We start from the raw sequence: 25,548 nt of genomic DNA, 5'->3' as shown, positions 1-25,548 counted from the left end.
GCATATTCAACATGAAACTTATAACTTAAATTAAAAGTGTCTTAGGGAAACATCTTGAATTATAATATAGTATAAAGCAGCTGCTCCACAATCTCTGCCAGCTGGTTGCACACTATATCTGTTTGTCATTTGGTAAATCATATAAATACAATTTAGTTAGTAGTTGGATATAGTTTCTTTTCCTCAAGGTATACATTTTGTCTGTGGCAGTGATTGAGACCACAAATTTGTGACTTATTGGTTTTATTGACCTTTCTTCTACACATACGGTGTAAACGAGGTGAGTTGAACCTGGTACATAGAGAGATTAAATGAGGTGAATATATGCTGAAAACTATAGCATACAGAATATTAGCAAACAGGCAGATATATTGTACAAATGATAAGATGGCACGGCAGAGATTAGATAAGAGAACTCTGAATGTGTGAATTTTTCATGGCACTAACTCAAGCATGAACGAATATGCAGCTCAGAGTGCTGTCGAAGAACACCTTGCCATCCTTCTCGGTGCTGCACTTGTTTCTGAGCAGATCTAAAATCCCCGCTCTGATCTCAGGGGTGAAGGACTGGTAGAATTGATCTCTCGCCGTCATGAAATTCAGCAGACGCACTCCAGTCTGGCTGTTTGGATCGAAGCACTCGGTGATGTCAAAGGCGTTGGGAACGGCGTGCTCCTCGTACTTCAGGCCCAGGCTCTTCAGGCAGGCGATAACGTCGCCTGACGAGCGGTACTCTGTGATGGCGTGGACACAGAGATCCTTGTGGTACGTCTTCCACAGGGTGTCCCAGCCACTGTTTCCTGGATAGGATGAGATTAGAGGATACATTCACTCCAGGAGGAATTAAAACTTGGTTATCTTATCGTCATCTGAATTTTTTTTTGAACCAAAAGACCCCCAATCGGTCTCTGTTCTTCTATTTGCCCGCAAGAAGGAAGAAGTTCTACTCACTTGCTTCAACGATGATCATGAGCCTGCCGTTGCTCTTCAGAAGGCTGTGGTAGAACTTGATCGTATCGGCGAGGTCATCCACGTAGTAGATCATCTGTCAAGAAGGCAGTTGTTGGGAAACTTTAATTTAACCTTGCGGATTAAGGCTGGCATCTACACAAGGCCTATAATGGGAAGTGACTCACTCACTGTAGATGAATCGGGGCCACTTTTGCCGGGCGATACAGTATGTTTTACTGTTAATAGTAATAATAATTATACACGCAGCAGCGGAGGACTAAATAAATCTCATACTCACACAGTGAGACACCGATATTCTTGTTGACTGCATCGCTCACATCATTTTAAAATCGAATACCTGAATCATGTTGATGAAGTCGAATTTCTTCACGTCCCCCTTGGCTTGGACTTGCTTCTGGTAGTCCTCGCTGTGCATGACGTGCCACGTGAACGGGATCGTCTGAAGGTTGGGGGTCTTTGCCACCAAAGCTGTAGGTCGTGCATAAAAAAAATACAACTGAGATATGGTGGGAGCGTTTTACTTAAGCACAGATCATGGTAAAGATATGTGCAGTATAAGATACCAAAGGTAGTGTTCTGATCAAAAACAACAAACAAACAAATCAAAAACAAATTCAGAAGTGAGGAATATTAAAAGGGGAAGCTTTGATTGCTGAGGGGTCCTTTGTGCAATGACCAGAAATATGTGATCTCTGTGTTCAGAGCTGGTAGTACATCAGCTGATGTTTTTGAAACTAATTTAGAAGTTACACTACGTCTGGTTTGGCATATTTTATGAGGATTATACACAAAAGTCTGAGTTTTTCAGACATATGAAGCCTGATTGGTAACACTTTACAATAACTATAAATATTAAATGGTAAATTTCTAGTTCATTACACTTTAATTCATTGTTTCTTTACTGTGAACAATAAAATGCTTTATAAAACATGTATTAAATCACTGTAAAGGTTCATGAACATCAGTTGCAACTTTATAAAAGTCACCCAAATAATGTTTATGATGAATGTCACAATATTCATTAAACATTTAGTATTTTGTATTATGAACATTTGTTGCAACTTTAGTTTATAAAGCATTTCATTGTTTGGTAACAGTGAAATAACAATTAACTAGCGTGTAATTAACAATACATACAAGTAATACTTGTTATTTTACATATAAAAGTGATATTTTGTTTATAATACAAATATGACAATAACTGCCTTGTCTATCTTTTGTTCATGAGTGCAGAGTTTCCTTTTCACTGCTAATTTAGCAGTTGATACTGTGTTTTTGAATCATCAGTACCTTTGAAGTTGTCGACGAGCTTCGAGCTGCCCTCCACAATGTCAGCAGTGATCGGGGCAGCGGGGAACGTCGACTGCAGCAGGCTGAGCATCTGGACGTCCATCTCCCCTGGAACAAAAACCAGGAGCCTCAGCGTAACGCTGCGTCAATGTGAAAACACCCAAATATATCTGTTTGCACTTTTGCAAACATTTCTGAAACATTCAAACACTTAATTCAGGTTGATATGTTCCCTGTCACTGTATTTAGGTCAAGCGAGAGAGGTGGTGTGTGTGTCTCCATAGTCTTATCGTTCTGGACATCCTTTGATGTTGCCGCTGTCCAGTAGTAAATGTAATCTACAGTGTGTCCTGATTTAACCTGTAGAGGGCCTTAAATAAACTGCATGAGCTTTGACCAAAGTGTCCTCCTATAACCTACCAACTCTCCCACAGATATGGTCTCTATTCAGGACGTCTCTCTATTATTAGACCCTTAATGATGCGCAGCACGAGCAGTTCAAACAGTCTTGGTTGTCAGACTGAGATTCTACCCACAGAATAATCTTTAACATGAAATAAAATATCTGCTCCTCATTATCAATGGCAACTCAAAAATGAAAAACCCCAGAAGCGACAAGGGAAGAAAAAAAAAATTGAAGGTGGTGGTTCTTTTACAAGAAAAAGTTTTGCGAGCTCTCTTTCCCTCCATGTCCCTTCCAGGCCTCTGTACAAAAACATCCAGAATGAAGCAATTTCTACATTTTTGCATAATTTCTAAGTCAGTATTGTCAACTGTAAGTGTATTTTATATGTTATGATGTCAATATGTCAATGTGGGGCTTCAGCAGTCTGAAACAGTCAAATCAGAACGGGCATATAAAGCTACTATCTTTTCAGTATTAAATTCCTCTCATGTCCTTGCAGTTTTTCCGGCGGTTGAGGGACAGAAACACAAAGAGTGAATTTCATTCTAAAAAAGACTGTAAGCTCGAAGGCTCTCATTGGATTTGAGCTGGGACTGCTGAGGCCTCATATTAAATTTAGACACACTTTTGAAAGTATTTTTTGCACAGACATCAGACTGTCCCTCATCACTTCTCTTCTCTCCTCAGGGCCTGTATGAAGAGAAGGAACGATAACAGCAACATAAACTGTTTCAGTGCTCCTATGGGCAGTTGACTATTGACTTCAGTGGTTACCTGATCATTGAAGTTTCTTCTATGAGGCCATTTTCATAAAATGAGAGTGGAGAGTAGCATGCATGGGAACTTTTCTTGTTTCTTGATTTAGAATAGAATAGAACAGAAAACGATTGAATGCCTACCCACACAATTTCATGCTGTTTTACTTGTTACTGTTTATATGTGGCGGACCCTGCCGCCTTTCTAGCTTCAAACAGTGTTCTGGGGACTTTATTTTCCTGCCAACAGCTACGTCAAAAAGAGCACCTTTCTCTACGATTAAGAGTGAGTCAGAAAAAGAGAGATTTAAAGTGTTGTGTGTTGAGGTAGCAGGCTCGCTTCAAAAAGTAGCAGTCATTACTCGTTTATCTATTCTATGGCTCGGCTATTGATTTTAGGTTGCGGACTTTACGCCCGGCCAGAGACTACAGATGAAAACGAGCCTCTCTTTGCTAGATCTGACATATTTACAGTAATGTTCACTACACTGTCAAATGAGAAGAAACACTGATAAATGAATACAAAAATCAGAACCTATATGTACATAATCTGTTTTATGTGTAGAGGAAAACATTCTATATACCTTTTAAATAGTTTGACTTTTTAAAATTAGTCTCAGCATCAACAGATCTCAATACACGTCTCATTCTGGATACAGACACGGATTTAAATACCGTATTCACTCAAATGTGTGAATAGTTCTGTTACAATATTGACCCAGTATAATTCTGCCTATCACTCAGAGATCACTTGTCACCGAGTTGGCTGTATAGCATTTCTCTGCCCTCCACCAACTCCACCTCCTCAACTGGAAATATATTAAAAGCTGCAATGCAATGACAGCTGGTGTCGCTGCTTCTACCCCCTGTAATAAACATATTAAGCGTTAAATCCATTATGCATTCATGTTTGTTAATGATTAGAAGCAGCAGTTGAAGCAGTTTGTTATTAAGAAGCCAGATTGTGTTGTTTTAGCTTTGATGCACGCTCAGGACAGAAGTTTGCCAGAAAACTAAGTGCTAGAACATTAATGCAGGGCCACTCAACTTAAACTGGGCTAAATCCTGTATATAAACAGGGTATTTATTCATTTGACCACCGGAGGGGAATATAACTCAAATTCACTAGCATCATTATTGTTTTGCAAAAGTGTAATTTATTTATTTTTTTTCCAGCAGCAAGGAGTCCTGCAGAGGCAGTGGCCCCCGACTGGGCCGCCTGCAGGGGGGAAAATATTTAATGAGAATAATACATCAGTGTGTTTTCCTCTGGTATTTAAATAAAGCTGTGTCTGTAAACACATGCACAGTCTAATTCATGGAGTGTTGCCATTGTGCAAAATTAGACTACAGTTAGTAACCCCGACCACGTGTGTTTACGCAACGGTTACCAGTTGCTGTATCTCATCATCATATACCTCCACCGCTTCCAACGCCGAGAACATCCAGGCTGCTTAGATCCTCTCCGGTCCTGCATCAGCACACGAGAGAGACAGAAAAGAGCACATAATGACAGAATTACGACGCATATCTGGGTGTCCCTGGGATGTTTTTTAATACCAATAATTTGGCTGTTTTTTGGCCTGATTTCAGAGCGTTCTAACGAAAGACATAAAAATCCCTTGTTATTCTCTTAAAAATATATAAAACATTTAAAAACTCTAACACAAGTAGTATCGTTTTTTCCATGCATTATTTATTTTACATTACTTTATAATAAAAAGCGTATTAATGCAAAAACTCTTTCCTCTAATTAGAGACCACATACGGAAAGCAAATCTATATGCAAATAGGAAGTTGCAGTCATTTAATTAAACAAATAGTGCAGTATGCACTTGAAGAAATCGTGGATGGCATTATTACTATCATTTATTAACGTGAAACGGTAAAGAATTCACCTTAGACCTTAAGGTGCATTATGTAGAAATTCTGATCCGCAGACAAATATCTAAATTAAAGGGCCACACAGTTCCATACTGTTTTACTTTGTTTACCCTGCCAACTTTCAGACATTGTTCTGGGGACCTAATTTGTGTGTATTTTAGTCTAACAATGATTCATATGGAACTGGGACTACAGCTGAGATAAGTGTACAAACACAGTTATGGAAAAAATAAATATTTATGGATTTGTATTATTACCTCATTAATATTGTAAATAATACATTTCTGAGTTTTCCCATCTCACGCAATTGCCGGTGTTTCCAATTAATACGGGACTATGTTAACTGGCGACAGACACGGTGAACAGACACTGCGGTCACATGTTGATCTGGCCTTCTTCTGCGACCCAGAGGTGGCTGTGTGTCTGCTGTGAGGAGTGAAATAGGTTGTACCGCGAGTCACCTGTGTGATCTGATGGCACAGTGGATTGGTTAACGCGCAGGTGTTTTTTGCCCCCCTCAGTGAAGGTGAGTTCAAGTCCTGTAATTCTTTTTTTTGTTTAAAAGGGTTCCATAGTTCCTCTATGTGATGCATGTTAAATCAAACAGGGCGAATACACGAGTACGTGTTTTTAATAAAAGTTTATTAGAGATACACATTCACAGCAGGAGCAACTCTCCCCTTTGTTGTTTACATCGTCTTCCGTAACAACCAGCAACTTTGATACAGCGACTGAGGGTTAGACACGTTTAATCAAACAGGAGCCCAAACACGTATCAGATATGTTTTGCACCGAGAAAACCTGAAAAAAGAGGCATATCAGAGGACTGCTACGTCTTCTCTTCCCATTGTCAACATCTGTTGTAGCTACGGCGACCACTGACGCATTCGGCTGACGGTCGATAGTCAACACAGTCCCGTGTTAATCCGAAACACCGGCACATCGACGTCTCGGGTTTAGACAGCAATGGAAGTGAACCCTCCCATGTGTCATATTGGCGGACCAAAACAGACCCCCAATGTACCGCCTTCTATTTAATTCTGCGGACCTAGCCGCAAAAAAAGACGGCCAATTTGCGGCGTATTGCCCAGTATAAAAAATGCGAATGATTCTCTATCTCCAGACTGCAACACACAGACATATAGAAGGCAGCCAAATCATCTATTGAGTCTGGGTACAAAGTCACAACAGTGTGCGGACATAACAACCAATTGCACTTCCTGCGTTTCCCTCTTGTACCTTTTCATTAGTCCCGGCAGGATGTTGTGAACAGACTGGAGCATGGCCTCATGTTCTCCTGAATGCTTCAAGTAGAACTGGAAGCTATCGACAGAACTGCCCTCATAACAAGTCTGCTTTGTTTCTGCAGCCATGACGGATTCCTGCAAATCAGATGAATAGCAATGATTTATGTATGCTATAACTATAACAGCTCGCGGAATGAGTGTGTAAACATGTAAACATCAGCTGTGCACTTTAAATCTGCATTTACCTTGAGTGTGCGGAGAGGAGAGACAGAGAGTCGGCTGTTCTCCCTCACCTCCCTCCCTCCTCTTTAAGTTGGGCAGAGTTGCTCTCTCCCCTCCCACAGTCTGGCCGGCTGCCCTCCCCTGAGCGTGTCTTACGTAACTCCTCATGATGAACTTTGGCTGCACAGCAGATTCACCGGCAGCTGTGCCGTAAGATTTGTTTCAAATGTTCTCAACACATTTTGCGCTTACGGCAAGCACCCACTGCTATGTCTGCAAGTGTGTGCTACATTATTTTAGGGTTACTTTGGTTGCTTTTACACTATTAAGTAAAATGCATCCCAGAGATCAGAATATAAAATGTTGGCACTGTACAGTTCTGCAAACTACAGATACATTAAATCTGTGCGTTTCATACACATCACATAAACGTATTTTTGTTACACAGGTAAGACACCTGGCTATTTTTAACAAGAAACCACTGCATTTTCCAAGTCCCAACCCCCAACATGCACAGCGTTGCCACTGCATGGACATAAAGACATGTAAAGTTGCAACAAGAAGAACTGAAGACACAAAGTATCTGTGGTTTGCAGGAAAGGACATTGTCAACATTGATCCTGACGATTGGGTCGGTAAAACACTTCATTAGTAACCAGCGGCAGGCCAGTGTTTTATTTCTGATTTGCAGTTTTGAAACGCAACGCCTGTTGATAGAAGCCTCAACCTTTCACTATTTGTTAAAGCAAAACTTCTGCATGATACAGCAACGGTGAGTTCACTGAACTGGACTCTTTAAATTCTGGTCATTTCTTACAGAAGAAGTTTGGGAAGGTAGCTTTATGCAGGACGGACCTTTAAAATGAATGCTGAAAATGTTTGAATAAATAAATGCATATGTATAAACATGAGGGCCAAGAGTAGAAAATCAGCCTTCGTGTCTCTGCAAACGACACGCGTTCACATCTGTACACGTTACAGGCCCGTATCACCTTCACGTTACAGCAACGTCTAACTTCTAGTAGAAACATTTTTGAACCTGCAAATCACAAAAAAACCCCTGAAAAGTCTCACACCTCCATCAAGGCTACACAGTCTTCTACATGCGTTATTAAGCAAAGCAAAACAAAACAACAAAATCTGCATTTCTGCACAGACAATAAGCAGTTTGAATCCACCAGCTGGCTGCAGCCTCAGGGCGCTCCAGTTCCCACAGTCCAAACATATGCAGATGAGGTGAACTGGCAACTCTAATTTGCTCCTGAGTGTGAGTGCAAATGTGTTTGTCTGTGTGTACATGTGTTAGCACCGCGATGCACTGCAGGCCTATTCAGGGTTTTTTTTTTCTCTAAATGTGAGCTCGGGATTGGCCCCATGTGACCCGGCAGGATGGGAGGAAAGAGACTCATGCTGAAGAATTTGGGAGGATAACTGGATTTGGTGTAAATGATTGGAAATGTGCGCAAATATTTACAGAATCATAGATTTCTGAGGCATGGCGACATCAACTTTTGCAAGATTGTGCACAGATGATTTCCACCTGTCGTCCACGTTTGATTTGAATTTCAGGCTGATGGTTGTTTTGTCAAATCTCAAGCAACATCTAAAAGAATATGGCAACCAGTTAGATAAAATGGTAATGCATATTGAAAAGAATGAATCATTTTCTTGAGGTCTTTCAAAAAGGTTGATCTATGCACTGGTTTTGTTATATATTTTATATCACCCCCTGTCTGTTTCCCCTCTGCCTTTGTCAGTTTATGTGTTGATTTTTATTTTTTTTTGCTCCGCCCTCGTGTTCCAGTGTCTCCCTGTCCTGTCTTCTTTGTGTTATTCCTGCTTTGTACTTTGCATTTTGATTTGTACTTTGCTTTCGGTTTGTATTTTTAATTTTTTTTTTAGCTTTTGTGTTTAGTCTTTGGACGATTCATTTAATAAATAAATAATAATAATTTAAAATTTAACTCAAGGATCAACAACTGCTGAACACAAGAACTCAGAACCCTGACATTGTGTAAACTCACCAGGATCCAGTTTCTTTGTATTCTACCACAATCCCCACCAGATGTCCAATGCACCTAACTGAAACCGAGCTCACTTTGAGGCAAAGTGAGGCAGTTGCAAACTTTTAAAATTTATAAAAACTTACAATTTCAGTTCATATTTAAAATGTGTCTCCCCCCCATCACCCCCTGTGATTTACGCCCAAGCTAGGTGAATATGGAAGGTGTTTGTAGCCACCCCGAATGGTTATTTCTAACTGACTTAAGAAACCTCTGGGGAAGTTGAAACCAACAGTTAGAAAAATGTCTGCATGGCACTTCTTCTGGATGAGAAGAGTAAAAAAGCTAATCATATTGTTTCTAGCATATTACTGCTTTTACATTCACACCAGGGAGTACAACTCCTGTCTGCCTCCCTCCTAACGACTGCTGAGTGGATCCACTGGAGCATCTCAACTAAATGAAATTTTTTATTTGAAGTGGGGATCTTTTGCCTCCAGGTTACGAGAGAAGTGCTTTTTTTAAAAAAAAAAAAAAATCTAAATCCCTTCAGATCACATTTTCTTTGTATATATACACTGATTAAATATAGACAGCAATGCAGTATCTCGCTAGATTGTGAACATGCTCATTTTTAAGTAACAGTGTCGCCCACATCCCCGCAGTGACGGTGAAGTACAGATTGTGTACAGATACAGATGTGATACAGTCAAGGGCGACCTTAAAAAAGCTGCAGGCACTGTTTATTCATGCAGACACAGTAGCTCTGTCTGTAAGCTTGTGTTTCAACCCTGTATGTGTTAAATATAGTTTCAGGTAAAACAAACCAAAGAAAAAAAAGCACCTGTACTTCATTTTATATGTAGCTTTCAGTTTAATTAGAGGATACATCAAATTACATGTTTAGTGTTTGCAGTGCGTGTTTGTGTGTGTGTGTGTGTTGTGAAAAAGAGAGAGATTATTTCTTGGTGTTTTTGGTGAAATGGGTGATTACTGATCGGCCCTGTATTTTGCAGATGGTTACTAACAGTGTCCTCAAGATGGTGCCAATACGTCGCACAACAGTGATGATTATTTTGGCAAAAGACAAATAGTGACACCCGTGGCTACTAATGTTCCCGTGTTAAACTAACCAATATATTGTACATCTGTATGTACATTGCACAACTGCAGGTTGAAAGGCTGAATATATGTGATCTTTAAAGAGTCTTCTTAGATTTAAGTTGTGTAGAGTTATCAGAGTTCTCTCACACACACACACACACACACACACACACACACACACACACACACACACACACACACACACACACACACACACACCCTCTGGTCAGTGGGTGGCTGATTGATATGTTTAATTTCTGCATTTATAAGCCACACCAGAACCTCTACATCAGCTGAATATCAATTTGATTAACTCCACCGTGTAGTTAGCGGCAATGCTTCATCTTCAAGTGATTTTCGGCCAATAATAAGTCTTAAATTAAAATCCTTCTGACTGACTGACAGAAAAATAAATTTGCATAGGGCTTATAAGACTAATTTGTGTGTATTTTAAAGTCTAACAATGATGAATATGGAACTGGGCTTATAGCTGAGATAAGTATACAAAACATGTTCTACAGCTACTATGCAAAATAGAAAGGCAGCGGAAAACAGGTTCTGGTTTTTAATTTGTCCCTCAGTGATGTAAATTTCATGCAATATAACTGTGAATGCAAAGACACAAAAATCCATCACCAAATCTCCACGGAATATTAAATGTTCAATTTTCCATTTTTTTTTTTCTTAATACCAAAGTAATATGATCTGATGAGAGCAGCGGTGTAATGGGGCTGCTAGTACGGGCTGCCAGCTGGAGCCCATAAAGATTATATGACAGCAGAATTCTGAAGCTGATTAAAACGTATAACTTTATGTTTTTCTTTGGGTGGCTCATGACAAAATAATTGTACAAATAATTTGTTTGTCCGATCATGTAAAACAAGCCATTTCACACGCAGGCTAAACTCATATTAATTATGTATAGTCAATTATAAACAGTACAATTTGAGGCGATCACCATGTTTGAAACTAATTAGAAACAGTTATGTTATCATTCTACTGCTCATTTCACATTTTAACAGGACATTTTTCAAGGGAGCTGAGTAGGGGTGTCACAATTGTTTAGTTTTTTTTGTCAACAACTGATCGAAATCAGTGTTCAGTTTCAACCATCAAACTCAAATTCAGTATTGATATGAGTATCCCCCTCCGCCACGACACGCCGACTTGTGCCCGTCCAAAGGTAATAAAAACACTTCAGAAGACACGGCTAGCTTATCGGTGGCCTGCAGTTGCACTTCCACACTCCTACGCTGCATTCATGTGCTCCTCAGATTGGACCCACTTCCAGAGTTCGGAAGTCAGTCTCCCGACTTTTCCGTGCGCAGTGCATCTGGTCGGAATATGGGAGCAACATGGATGATGTTCTGCAGCTTAAAGCATTTAAACAACACACGGACAGCTGTCTGAGTGACATGGAAAGCTGTCTGAGTGACATGGACAAGCAAAGGAAACAGACCATCAACCTCATAGTAGTCAACTAGTTTCCGAGTAGTTGTTCCGACCTGAGGAGGTGTTCAGGTGAACTTTCCCACTCAGAAATATATTTTTCCGATTATTCTAACCCCACACGAACACACTAAATGTAACTCTGACAGTATTGAAGGTGCTTCAGAGATCCTTTATTTTTGAGACGAGGGTTCACGCGCAGCGAAAAAAAAAATGAATTGAACTAAACTAATAACGGTGCCAGAGATCCTTGATTAATTCACTTGATAAAATGGTTTACTCTGGACAGTTTTGAGACACCAAACTGTGAAACAATTTGTGTTTTGTTGATTATTATTGAATGGGTAATTTTTTGTTTTTAGCATAGCATAGCATAGCTGTCAGTGCTGATTAAAAAAGGAAATCTAATCAATTTGTGATCTTAAAACCGCAAGTCACATTGAATGGTGAGTTTGGAGAATCGTGACGCCCCTAGCGTGGATCTAAGACGATCACTTCAAGGTCGTTGTTAAAGATAACTCTGCCGTTGGACTCTACACTACAGTCTGGCTGCCGAAGTGTTTTCATGACACCAGCTTTCAGCTCAGGTGGGGCCGTCTTACTGAAGTCCAGCACCTCTGTGAGAAAATCGAGCAGCAGCTCTCCCTTCTCATCCCCCACGGTAAAACACTCGGTGATATCCAGTTGAGATGGCAGAATGTAGCTCTGGTAGCTCACTCCCTCCGAGTCCAGGAAGCTTTTGATGTCTCCTGTGGTCACACACTGACTTATTTCCGTGTTACAGAGTTGTCTCCTGTGAGTCTTCCACAGCTTTCCCCAACCACTCTCACCTGGAATAGATGACACGAAAACAAGACTGAGATTTTACGGCCATGCTAGTGGCACTGTGAGGCTGCTGTAACGCTGCAGTGCTGAGTCTGTACTCCCTGTGCATGTGCTCAGGGAAACATCGTTATTAGCAGCAACTTGGTGTTTGAAGTCTGTGAACTTCACAAGCAACTACAGCAGCTGATGTAACAGATTAGCAAACTTAAAAAAGAGACAGTATGAGTATGCTTGTACCACATGCTTGCAAACACAAATCCCCTGAAAGTAAATGTAAATGACAACTACAAAGTTGTTATACTTCAACAGGTAATTGTTAACTGTGTGTGCGCTGCCATACTGCTGTGCTTTCATGTGAGGTTATGTTGGTGAAGTCTTTGTTGGTCTTGCTTGAGTTTTAGAAATTGAATTCCCACACGGATGACCTTTCCACTGCACTTTTAAAAGTCTTTTTTTTCCCCTCCTGGAGTAATTTCTCCCGGATAAAATGGAATGCAGCATTGAGTACAGCAGTGCTTTGAGCTAAATCACCAGCATACTAATACAAACACAAACACAATCACAATGCTAACATGCTAAAGCGAAATAGAAATTAGTACCCATCTTCCAGCAGTATGCAGCTACATCAGGTGCCATTGCAACATGTTTCATAAACTGCAGCAGCACACATTTTTGTAAATGTCCCTGTGGGGTAGTTTATGTAGGACAGACTTTGAGAGCTTTAAAGATTTGCATAGCTGAACACAGAAATGCACACAGGCTACTGATTGTGCTACTGCTCAGCATTATGTACAGGCTAACTGTGGATCTGTAGCATCATTAAAGACAAAATCTCATCCTCTGCTTGAGGTGAGGTGGTGATTAAAGAAGTAAATGTGTTTCCTATAACTGACTGAAGGATGCGCTGCCTTTAAAAACAACTATTTAACTACAGGATGAATTGTATTTATGTACGTGTGTGTTTCAAAAGTGACTATAGTGCTGCGTGGCAGTTGGACATTGGCTATGGCGACTCCCACCCTTGCAAACATTATACGAAAGATACAAAAGCCGGTTTAATCTGCTCTCGGTCGAATATTTGTTTGCTTATGTCATTGTCTGCTTGTTCTTTGATGACACAGTCATCAGAGTTGAAGTGCTGGTCTGTTTGAACTATTAAAGGCTTCTAAAATCAATTTGTGTACAGAGTTCCCTTTTGTCCATTGGCAGGTATAGTGTTTACTGTGCTTATTATCTTAATGTGGTTTGTTAGCATGCTAACATTTGCTTATTAGCATTGAACACAAGCACAGCTGAGAGTTATGGAAATGTAATTGGTCATAAAACCCAAAGTGAACAAATTTTGACCTTATGATGGCACTGAAAGGTTAAGGGAACAAATTTGATCTTTATCCATTCAACAGTGTAATATTTCACCATAAACCACAAATGTCAACCTCATGCTGACGCTGGCAGAAAAGTCAAGGCATCACCAAAGTCATTAAAAAGCATTATATGACAGCCATGAATATCTGCACAAAATCTTGGGCCAATCCATCTGCTGAGTATTAAGATATTTTACCGGACGAGTAAAAACAAGCACTTTTGGGAATAGCTTCACCAAGTCAGCAGGTCCATCCTTCGGAAATAATATCCGTATCAAATTTAACTGAACTCCATCCAATAATTTTTGTGATACTTCTATCTGGACTAAGGATGGCATGATGAAAGATTTTATTGGGATTCGCATGAATAAAATACACATTACGCAGATGATGCTGAGTTTTCATTATCGGGCTAATGATGAATATCCTCACATGACTTTAAAAAAGATATCCAACTCACTGACATGCAGTCTTAAATTGGTTTCCTGATTTATTTTGAATTGCCTCAGCCTGTCACCATGGCTGAAGACATAACTTGCACATTCTATCGCCCACAAAAAAAAGTTAAATCTTATCTGTGTACAGATTCCAACTTAAAGAGTGATGGTGAGATGAGGTCACCACCATTAATTTATCCTTTACTTGTGCAGGAGGACCTTATGATGTGTGGTTACTTATTTGAGGTTCTGTGATTGACTGTTTAACTGAAAAAAGAGGTGTCCTCTCTGCAACAAAAATATGCAATTTTAGTTTAATCTTACAAGGTGCAATAGTGAAAGACTAAATTTAGCATGCTAGCCCACAGCATGGTTCCCCACCATCTTCCCCCTGAAAACCGTCTCCTTCCGGTGGTCCAATGCTCATGCATTAGTGTCTTAACACCAAATCTTCTAGTTCAAGTTCAAGTTCAAGTTAATAATGGGTAAAGTTAGTAAAAAACAATGGGTAAAAAAATCTCCCCTCGTGTTCCGAGCTTCCAGCTCAGGCAGACTTGAGTAAACTGATAAGACAGCTAGCTGCACTGCTAACAGAGCTCACTAGCTAACAGCAGCTAAATTTATCAGTAGTTAGCGATTACTCGGATGATAGGCTGCCCCTTATTTGTTTGAAATTTGAAATAGACAGATGGTCCATCCTTACATACTGCATCTTTAAAGTTTTAGGAATATTTTGAAGATTACTGCGATACTTTGAATTGCAATGACGTAAGATAGGCAAATCGTTAAATGATATTATCACATGGCTCCCTGTGTAATCTGGACAGAGTCGGGGACTGACGGACTGACATCGCAGTGCAGTCTTGGAAACAAAGGAGGACGTTTAATTAAATGAAAGCAAAGCGACATCCTTTGGAGGGACATGTTTGTTTAGCTAATTACTGAATTAAATGCAGTAAATGATGAAGAATGATTTTCCCAGAAATAAATGTTGAACTTCTAATTAGAAGCCACCTGACTGCTTTGTCCATTTACTACACAATTAATTTGAGCAGTTTGTACCAAAACAGCAGGCAAAGGTTTCTCTTTCTTTTTAATCCTCACTCTGATAACCACAGTGATAGCGTTTTTTTCCTGAGAGACAGCTTTAAACTAGTTTCCATCCCTTTACTTTACTGTATGTTTGAGCAGTAGCTACAATATACTGACTGTAGGCTGCATAAATAACCAGAGTGAAGAAAATATGATATGGCGTGATGAATTAAGATTAGATCCATCCACTCACCAGACACCAGAATGATCACAAGCTTCCCATTCTTGTCGAGGAGACTCTGGAAGAAGCTGACGGTCGCTCCAGGATCCTTCACATAGTACAGCATCTGTCGATTTCAGCACAGATAATGAGCTGGTAACTGGATTCGGAGAGCACCTAATTATAACGCTGTGCTAGACAGATGTTCTAATGGGATTAATTGCTATGGAGCCCCGCCAAATGAATATGACCTAGATGTGTCAGGAACACAGTCTGTGGGCCAGAAGCACTACAGTGGCAGCACCAACCTGAATCATGTGGATGAAGTCAACCTTCTTACTCATCTTTTTCTCTTTCCACTGCGCCTCAAACTCAGCGGCAGTCATCTTGTTCCAGTGGAATTGGACCCAGTCTAATTCTGGTTTCTTCGAAACCAAAACTGCATTGACGGACACAAAAAGGAGTTATGGAGAGTGTCTTATTAGTCCTAATGCAACGTTTTTAAGATCAGACCTTTGTTAAATTCAATAATTGATTGGGCAAGTCTTGAGAATGTAAAATTCTCTAATAATGTTGTAAAAACAACACACCCTCCTTGGCCTCTGCCCTCTGTTTGTTGGTTTGTCAGCAGGATTACACAAAAACTACTAAACAGATTTCCACGAAGCTTGGATGGAAGATTATTAAATTCTGGTGAGGATCCAGATAAAAAAAAAAGGGCAGATGAAGGATTGTTTCCCTCACTTTCTTTAACATCACAAGTTAATTTCTCAGGGAATAATGCATGGTGATAAAATTGGGGCGTATTAAGGTGGCTGTGAGCTATTAGCGAGTATAATTTGATGAGGATCCGGATAAAAATCTATTTTTATTCCTCGGCATAATTGAGATTATGGTTCCATCTGCATTGTTTTGCAGATATGGTGAGTTTGAAATTTACAATGAAGCCATGATGAGTGGTTTAAAATCTAGCTTGAATGAATTAAAGGGGGCTGTTGGGCCTTGGCGGAGGTGTGCGCCAGGCTAGTTTGTATATTTAATCAATATGGTCCTGTTATCAATACGCTGTGATCCTACCCTAGATATATAGTGCAGAAACAAGTGACATAGACACCATTCAAGAGACTGTACCATCAACATGACCTGGAAGCTGTTGTTTTAAAGGAGTCATCACCTGGTTTTTTACATATCCAGTCCCTCTTGGATCGCTTTGGATCAATTCTTAAAACTTATTAGAAAAAATAAAATAAAATTAAATCAAACAGAGAGCTTGTTCTGACCCTTTTTCATACCGCGACTTTCTCACGCAAGATTATGCGCGAGGTTTTGACCGGTCCGGATGTGCATTGTATTAATATGTAATGAGGCGCGCGTTGATTGGCCGCAGGAAGGACAGAGCCGGAATGGGGGGGCGAGCCTGCATGCACACACAGACTCCAAAACATAAACAGCCCCCTGTCATGGCGCACACACTAAATGACGAACCTTACGGAATTCAGGCATTTATGTACGAGCCGGAGCCGGAAACCGAACGGGAGAGTGAAGAGGCAGAGACGGTGGAAGAGACACGTTTACAGCAGGACGTCTCTGAATGGTAAATTCTTTTTTTTTCCGTCTTACTTTTCACACTCGTGTTTTACATGTAAGACCTGAGTTTCAATGCTGGCGGTCACGATGTATGGCGTGAAAATGACAGAGAAATAAGCAGACTCCGTGTGCTCACTCAGAAAGTCTGGCTGAGGACGGCTGTGAGCCGATGCTTAATATGCAAGTAGCCTCCTGTGGTAACGTCACCACCGGAGCAGAGTCAAAATCTCGTGCTTTAGGAACGCGCACTACTGTGCGCTATTCCTGTTCGGAAAAAGAGCCAAAGCGAAAAAAAAATAAGCCACTTTCAAACTCCAGCTTTTCAGGCAAGTTTCAACAGAGGTCCAACACCAATATGCATGATTTAACGAGAGAAATTGCGATTTCCGGGTGATGACTCCTTTAAGGTAAATTATGCATTATGCTGCTTAAAAATCAACTAACTTTGAACTCATTTCCTTCCAGCTGTCTTTTGTGAACCCACACCGCCATGACTCTCTATGTAAACTCTCTCTTGTGCTAATTCAAAAGGGAGACAAGTACAGGCAACTCTTCAGATCACAAAAAGACTCCCAACATGTTTCGCTAAGTGCTTTTTAGAAACACTAATTCTGGCTGACATGCGTGTCAACAGAGAGCCACCTACAGAAGCTCCCGGGACAAAAAAAAAAAACCCCGGGGTGGTGTGAGAACACGACGAGCACTTAAAGGGGAGGCGACACGAGAAGATAGAGATGAGGAACGTCAGGAACACCGCCCCGCACACACGTCTTTCATTTATGTCATTTTCTCTGTGGTATCAGCACCAGATGTACTTGATGTGAAACTACTGGTCAGAGAGCAGCAGACTTGGAGCTGTTTCATTCACTTCAGAAAGGTTTATACTCACTGACATGAAGGTTCAAATGTGAGACTGGGAGTTTGAATATGCAATCCCCAACTCACACATGAATGACAGTATTACTTATTTATAAGTGTGAAAGCCAAAAGCAGCTTTAAAATGTGTTCTTTGCATTCATAATAATATAATATAATATAATAATATAAAGCGAAATATATTTGTATTTTACTCTCATTTGCTGTTAAATTAAGTCTTGAAACAGATTTTCGGGGGCACAAGAATACAGATATAGTGTCAATTTGTGGTATGCGAGTCAAGTGTGTGTTGATAAAGGCAGTACCTCTGTAGTTATGTAGCTGCTGCCCGCTAGGCTCAACCACCTCGTTATCCACCGTCACCCCTGGGTGCTTCAGACGGAGCTGGGAGAGCATCTCAAGGTCAATCTCACCTACAGGCACCAACACAGTTTTTTTTGAAAATGGCTTGCAAATAAAATTCTGACCTCCTTTCCCCACAACAGCCAAACTAAGCCATAATACACACACACAAAAAAAAACGAAAACATGTAGAGTCGAGCAGTGTTTCATCACAATCCTCTAATTTAAGCGGGAAATAGCTAATAGCACTTGTCAGTTTTGCAGGAAATGATACGTTTAATGCTGCGAGATTCAGAGTTACCCAGAGTTATCACTGTGATATTCATTTCAATCTCATTTAGCCACAGGCAGGTGATTTTGTTCTAGCTCTTATTGGAGCTGACAAGTTGCTTTGTATAAAGGGATAAATTTGAGTAAAGAAGCCGATCTGGACAGGCGCTGAATCTTTCTGATTAGATTGAATAATACCTTGCGGGGGAGTTTGTAGTCATTCTAATGGATTTTACAGTCCATTAGAGAATCTGTAACATCGCTCCATTATGATACCGACATGACAGCTCAGGTAAATTAAAAAGATTGGCTTTGACATAAGTGAAGGGTAATAGCACTCATGGGCAGGCCGTGGGTTTGCTCAGAAACAAATTAACCTTGCTGTATCACAAGCGCTCCAAAACTAGTAAAATCAAGGACAGGTCCGGTCACCCTGACAGCAACAATATTAATCTGACAACCGGACAGATGCAAACCCTCGACAGTCATAATAAGGGCGAAGGTTGTTACTGCTGCAGCCAATAAATGACAGCGCAGCAATAGGATATGTTATAGCAAGCTGATTCTACAACGCCCCCTCACCTTCGCTGTCTGCAACAGCTATTTACAGTGTCACGCGGCACATAAGGTGAGTTCGGCAGTAAAAGTGTCCTATAGTGTGCGTTCTTACCAGCTCCGCTTCCGACTCCAATGACATTTAGATGGGACTTTCCATTTCCGATGCTGTGGGGAGAGCAGAAAAAAAACCAAAAAAAAACGCCATGAGTCTTTGGAGCAGTCATGACTCGGAAAATTCACATTCTCTGACCTGCCAAATGTGGGTCACATTTTTGGGCTCGTAACTGTCAATTCTGCCTGACACCCGGCTACGTGAGAGGGACCGTTTTAGCGTCTGAAGAATCTCCAACACCCCGGCTCTGAGTGTCGCTGTGACATGTTCTGTCGCTCACCGTCTGATTTTTAATAATGTTCTTGCACTTTTTCTTTAATTAACTTGTGAGTCATATGTCTCCAGATTCCTCTCTGATGTGCTTCTCAGACACCGATACAGAACCCAGAGATTGGGTTTTTAGTTCTCTGCATCACAGCACTGGCCTCCTACACCTCAAGCTTTTATATTTTATTAGATTATTTTATTTACCTTTATTTTGACCAGGACTATTCCCACTGAGATTCAGAATCGTTTTTTCTTTTTTTTTTTTTACAGGGGGAGTACCGGCCAAGAAGGCCACATAAAAGGAACAAACAACAACCAAAAACAAACCACATGAAAAGTTCATAAAGAAACAAGCCACTGATTTAAAACAATCAGCAAATTACATCTTCTTTATAATCTTACAAAGTTTAAGGCATCTCTGTAACTCACACCAGGACAAAGATGCAAAAACTTTCACCAGAGAGAGTGCGGGTTGCTTTTTAGGAGTCAAAGGACGATATAGTTAAAGGGATATTCCGGTGTAAATTTAATCCATGGTCTAAATCACCGTGAAACTGTGTTAGACTCCCTCTTGAGAGATCAAGTTAGCAGACCGCTAATTTACCGAGTTTTATCAACCCCAGAAACGACCGCATGACAACAATACACTGCAGTAAATGGGTCCAAATATAAACCACCACCAAAAAGCCACAAATAATGCTCAGAACAGCACAAAACTTCAGCAACAGTACAAATAGGGTCTCAGCACATAGTCCGGGGCATCTAACCTCCGCTAGGTCAGATGCCCCAGTACATCTAGGTTAGATGTACTGTTGCTGAAGTTTGGTGCTGTTCTGAGCATTATTTGTGGCTTTTTGGTGGCGGTTATTATTTGGATCCATTTACTGCAGTGTATTGTTGTCTTGCGGTCGTTTCTGAGGTTGATAAAACTCTGTAAATTAGCGGTCTGCTAACTTGATTTCTCGAGAGGGAGTGTAACAGAGTTTCACGGTGATTTAGACAATGGATTAAATTTATACCGGAATATCCCTTTAAGGGGGCGGTTCATACAATATGGCCATTTTTCACGTACGAGCTGCAGTGATGCGTACGAAAACACCGAATCAGAGACAAATCACAACACAGCATTACACACTGAATCCAACATTTTCAAAGAAGATATACATTTGCATGTATATTATGTAAAATAGCACCATATTTACATATATCAACACAGAAGAAATACAAGAAGAGCAAATTCCATAAACACACACGCACACTTGTTAAGCTGCTTAGTCTGTATGTACATTTGTGTGGTCAAATATTGTGGGAACATCAGTGACGAACAGTATGAAATTACCTGTGTATAATATCAACAGTTTATGTTTTAGGATCGAGTTTGTTTTAAAGCAGGGGTGCCTAAAGTTAACAGCAGGGGAAGAAAGCAAACACCTGCTGTAGAGCATGTTTAAGATACAAAATGGTACTAGGATCCCAACTAATTTCGAAGTGTCACTCTTAACACCGTTTTTTTAATATACATTTCTTTTAAATAAATAAAACAGCATAAACAGACATTGATATCATAATTATCTAAAAGGTGCGATGTGTAATAATTTGCCAGCCATCCAATTTATAATTACAGTGGTGTCATTTCACCGCCGCCAGCGTTAAATGCTGCTAACAGTATCAACTATTAGCTAGTTAACTCGAGTAACAATGGAGCTAGCGGTCGGGACCGTGAGCTCAGAGCACCGGGAACAGTGTAGGTGCTTACACTGCTAGCATGGGAGCTTTGGACCAGGGCAGGCCGGGGCTAGCTGGTTAGCATGCCAAGTTCTGTATACCTCTTCAACATGATACCTCACACTCAAGTTTTTAGTTAATCTTTTAATGTTTTTGACTAAAATACTTACATATTGCGCCTTTACATATATTTTTTTCTCTGGAAACATTTTGTGAACCTTTTGGTGGGGTGACTTTGGGCCGCCCCGATCTGAACAAACCTCAGCTGTAATGGTCAAGATACAGTGCATGTTAGTTGATTTGTACAGGTTGCGTTGCTTTATTGTTCTAAACTTTTTATCACATGTCTAAATAGCATAGCTGCATATGCCCTTCTGTTGGACACTTTTTGACAGATAAATGCTGACCGACTTATAGCTCATGAGGCCTTAACATTGTTAAAACAATGAAAGTACGAGTTTCAAAGTGTCGTGAGCCCCTCCTGTACCTGTTTTTTCTTCCTGTTACTAACTCTCCTGTCACTGCAGAACCAGGCACACCCTCATCTCATTCCAACAGCTCTGCCCACTTACTCAGAAGCTCCACATTCCCTGTGATTGTGTCAGTAGTATCTACACAGGCCAGCAGTGCAACCCCTCCTCCAGATTGTCTTTAGCATATTGCTGAGAATTCCAGCCATCATTGTTTCCAGTCTAATCCTGACTGCCCTGTCTGATTCCCGGGAACTCAAGTAAAAAACAGGAATAGATCAAAACATGACACAAGCAGCACTGCATAAAACAACAAGGTAAAATACAAAGACAATGAAAACCAAAGACTGACGAGGTTTCTTCATTAATTCATAGGCTGAGGAAAAGAGATGGGTTTCAAGGCAGGTGAATCAGAATGTATCAGTGGAGGAGGAGGATTTAACTGTTTGTGGTAAACGACTCCACCGTTAAGGGCAGAAAATGGTCAGCAGATCTGAGGGGTCGAGAGGTGAAGTACAAGATGAGCAGTTCTGAAAGGTAACCCGGTGCCAGTACATGTAGTCCTTTAAAAACAAATGAAAGAATCTTAAAATGAATCATGAACAGGGGATATATGGTGTCTTTTTCCGGGTACCACTGCATTTTGAACAGGCTGCAGACTGACTGATTCCTGTGTGAAGAGAATTGCAGCGAGAGGAAACGAACGCAGTAGCCAAAGTTTCTGAATCTTTTAAACGGGCACAAACGATTTTAACTTTGCAATAGATGGAAGAAGCTTGTGCTGACAACTGAGATGATTCGCTTGTCAAATTTTAATCCAGAAACAAAAAGGAAAAAACCCAATGTTTTCGGAAAAAAAACGCTTCCCAGTAGCGTCTTGGATGCTCGATAAACCATGACAGTCTAGTGGAATAAAGATGGTGCCCCGTGCGCAGATGGCCCCCTTTAATTTTTTTCGCCTCTGGCCCTCAAACATCCACATTGGCAATGGGACACTAAACAGTAGTAATCAGAAAATGTTTTAATATCGACCCAGGTAATCAGCCGGTCCATCCTTGCTTTCTTAAATCAGGAGATTTGTAGGCGTGGACATCCCTGCAGCTTCTGTGATCTGGATATTGCAATTAGCCGTACTGGAATTTTTCAATTATACTCTGATTAATGGTGAAGCCCTACATGAACACTTATCATTAGAGCTCTAACGTCCTCTTTAACAATTTCACTTCAGCCTCTTAATTGTATTTTTTTTCTTATGGCTGTATTGGTGAACTACTTTATTTAACTTCTGTTTAGAAATGTTGGGAAACTCTATAGTATATTTTAGCAGCAATACCACTTTAAATACATTATATTACACTGTTCCATAAACTCTGGTGCATTCTATCCTGTCGTCAGTGATGTGGCTCATAAAAGATCTGTGTGTGTGTGTGTGAAAGATTACCTGCCCAGTATATCTGGCAGCAGACTATGGATGAAGTCCCTCATACACTGATGCTCAGAGGAGCGCTCCAGAAAGAGCTCAAAGGATTCCTGGTACCTTCCATCATCATTAACCAGACTGTTCAGTGGAGATGACATGGCTCAAGTTATCTGGGAATAAAAAAAACAAAAACAACATATATTATTTCCACGAGCTGCAGAAGAAATGTGTGTGCATGTGTTTTTTTTCTTTTTTTTTCTTAAAACACTTTTTTTTCTGTTGCAGGTGAACTCTTCAACCCATCACACATCAGTCACACTGCGTGGGTGGTGCTGGGAGATCTGGACGGGGAGTTGAGAGTCGAGCTGTCGCATTTGTCATTCGAGGATTTACTGTGGAATAAATCATTTGCCGGGTTTGTTTTTTGGGGGGATAAATAGCCATGTGAAAAAAAAAAAAACAACTTTTGGGTATTATTTTCGTGTAAAGGGTGCCAGCTTTTGCACAATTGACCTTCATCACATGCACTTCTTCTCTCGGTGTATTTGACACCTGTTGCTGGAAAACGAAACGGTGCGTCCCAACATGAACCCACGTTAAACCAAACTGCCAGGCCATTATTCTCGGCTACGGGCGCACATCTCCCAACTGCTGCACGTCGTGTCTTCATGATCATGACGGAGCTGCTCCGTGTGTGCATAAGATAAAGACAGTGACGGAAGCAGAACACACACACACACACGGACGGACGGACGGACAGAAGAGCGTGCCATCCGGCGATCAGGAGCGCGTAATGTGCGTAACATCTCATCGGCTTTCACATCATAATCGCTGTGAGGCTGGTGTTGGAAAGCCAACGCGAACATTTCTTCACTTACACGTTTTTTGCAGGAGTGCGTGAGTGTTTTCCGGAGAGATCTGCGGGCTGCAACATGGAGAGTCCGCCCACAGCTGCGTTTTTATGGAGGGCCAAAGGGGCAGAAAGGAAAAAAAAAAGAAAAAGGGGAACAGGAACAAACAAATCCAATGACGTAACACCAGTCTGTATACGTCTGTGAGTGGCTTCATTTGTAAACCATTAGTACATTTTAAATTACACAAGTTAAGTCAATGTTTATTATCACTGCTATAAAACAATACAATGCTTTAGTAAGCGATTGCAATAATGTTTATGTTTACAAAGTATTAAAAAAAGTCAGTTGCATTCTTATAATAAACAGTTACTTGACGAATGGTTTATAAAGCGTTTCACTGATAGCGTAAAAAAAAAATTATGATGTTGCGGTATTGCCGTTGTGTTGCTGTTGAAGATTAAAGAGTAGCTCCACCAATTTCAATTTTAAAGGCCTTGGGGATTTCTACTGCATATGTGAAAATATAACAGTATAAAACCTCTTGTGGCTCCAGAGGAAGCTGCAGGAATTTGGAAAAAAAATGTCTTCGGTGATGTCACTCAGTGGCTAAATTGCATTGTGGTTAATGTAGGAGCCAGGTTCTGAAAAGCAGTCGACTGGTCTTGAGTTAAAATCTGTAGGACTCATTATGGATAGATTAAAAACAAATGATCAAAAATCGATACAGCAGAACCAGAGATTTTTTTGTTCAACATATTCTTTTCAAATTCTAGCGCCTACATTACCCACAATGCAATTTAGCCACTGAGTGACATGAATGGGGGCAAATTATCAGATCACGTGCAGCTTCCCCTGGAGCCACAGACGTTTCAATGATAAGTGTTTAATGCTACTTTTTGACATGTGCAGCTGTACTCCGCCAAGTAAACATGCTTTTATGTGCAGAATTGTTGGAGTTACCCTTTAGGTCCCTGTTCTAATATTTGTGTACATGTACAACTAGTTTCCCATCATATGTTTTCCAATCAGGTGGATGAATGACCTTCATAATCTGGATCACAGGTGTCCCTGAATATCATAGGATATACAAGAAAGGCTTTAGCAGGGGCAGCTTCAGCAGAGATGATCAAAAGATATATCGTTTTGTTTAAGATAATAATAAGAGTCATGTATATCTGTATTTTATGTGTAAAAAATGGTGTCGGTGCATAGACGTGACAGAGATAGCACCAAAACACAGACAGAAGCAGGCAGACAGGATCAGTTTGATGATTTATTGGGGAAGTTACTGAGTCACAAGACAAACACAGCTGTAGTCCAAAGAAAGGTAAATATATCAAAATAAGGTTAGGCAGGTGTTCCTGTAGCTCACTTGGCACGAGTGTACATCCCATGAACAAATACTGTGTCCTCGAGGCAGCAGTCAGTTTGGCGAAGAATCATGAGGAGCAGGGTCGTACTAAAAACACATAAAATGGTTCCATACAGCTCATATGGTGAAGCCCCAAGATCCCAAATTGGTTTGAAAAAGACAATATTTACACCCATGGCTGGGCTCATGTATCCACGCTAATGCTTTTATAGCTCAGCGGCTACAGTGAAGATTTGGGCTTTTAAATAAAGTCTTTTAAAATCAATTTGGGGTCTCGGGGCTTCCAGAGACTTCGATAATGCCGGAAACTCCACCCGACTCACCATCGGCATTAAATCTATCCTCTAAGTAATTCATCATGTCAGTTTTAGTTTTGCCAAAGATACAAGATTTGACAACGCTGCCCTTCAGCATCACTACACAAAGTAAATGTATTTTTGAAAAGAATAAAAGCGGACATTTATTATGATTTAGCTCAAGTCTCG

At 40.5% G+C, this 25,548-nt stretch overlaps 2 protein-coding genes across 2 annotated transcripts; both read right to left on the bottom strand.

The window, feature by feature from the left end:
- Positions 1-226: 226 nt before the first annotated feature.
- On the bottom strand, positions 227-10,052 carry LOC115588185 (histamine N-methyltransferase A-like). Its single transcript, XM_030428581.1, has 7 exons — positions 6,800-10,052; positions 6,547-6,689; positions 4,842-4,894; positions 2,263-2,370; positions 1,310-1,440; positions 952-1,045; positions 227-800 (listed from the first exon to the last, which is right to left on the bottom strand). The coding sequence occupies exons 2-7, from the start codon at positions 6,678-6,680 to the stop codon at positions 448-450; spliced, it is 873 nt and encodes a 290-aa protein (XP_030284441.1). The 5' UTR covers positions 6,681-6,689; positions 6,800-10,052; the 3' UTR covers positions 227-447.
- A 381-nt stretch (positions 10,053-10,433) lies between these two features.
- Positions 10,434-23,835, bottom strand: LOC115588184 (histamine N-methyltransferase-like). Its single transcript, XM_030428580.1, has 7 exons — positions 23,716-23,835; positions 22,859-23,007; positions 18,956-19,008; positions 17,979-18,086; positions 15,519-15,649; positions 15,244-15,337; positions 10,434-12,162 (listed from the first exon to the last, which is right to left on the bottom strand). The coding sequence occupies exons 2-7, from the start codon at positions 22,993-22,995 to the stop codon at positions 11,804-11,806; spliced, it is 882 nt and encodes a 293-aa protein (XP_030284440.1). The 5' UTR covers positions 22,996-23,007; positions 23,716-23,835; the 3' UTR covers positions 10,434-11,803.
- Positions 23,836-25,548: the final 1,713 nt, after the last annotated feature.

The sequence above is a fragment of the Sparus aurata genome, chromosome 9 (assembly GCF_900880675.1).
Source record: "Sparus aurata chromosome 9, fSpaAur1.1, whole genome shotgun sequence".
Classification (NCBI taxonomy): domain Eukaryota; kingdom Metazoa; phylum Chordata; class Actinopteri; order Spariformes; family Sparidae; genus Sparus; species Sparus aurata.
The sequence above is the reverse complement of the archived record's forward strand: the minus strand, read 5'-3'. Positions and strand labels throughout refer to the sequence as shown.

What these genes read in the sequence shown, in the direction of transcription:
- LOC115588185 (XM_030428581.1), bottom strand. Translation starts at nt 6,680, where the DNA reads ATGGCTGCAGAAACAAAGCAGACTTGTTATGAGGGCAGTTCTGTCGAT. An exon ending in CTGCCGGGACTAATGAAAAG is followed by an intron (nt 4,895 to 6,546) that starts GTACAAGAGGGA and finishes GTGCTGATGCAG; the next exon opens with GACCGGAGAGGATCTAAGCA. An exon ending in ACTTCATCAACATGATTCAG is followed by an intron (nt 1,046 to 1,309) that starts GTATTCGATTTT and finishes CCTTCTTGACAG; the next exon opens with ATGATCTACTACGTGGATGA.
- LOC115588184 (XM_030428580.1), bottom strand. Translation starts at nt 22,995, where the DNA reads ATGTCATCTCCACTGAACAGTCTGGTTAATGATGATGGAAGGTACCAG. An exon ending in CTGCCAGATATACTGGGCAG is followed by an intron (nt 19,009 to 22,858) that starts GTAATCTTTCAC and finishes CTCTCCCCACAG; the next exon opens with CATCGGAAATGGAAAGTCCC. An exon ending in TGGAGTCGGAAGCGGAGCTG is followed by an intron (nt 18,087 to 18,955) that starts GTAAGAACGCAC and finishes TGGTGCCTGTAG; the next exon opens with GTGAGATTGACCTTGAGATG.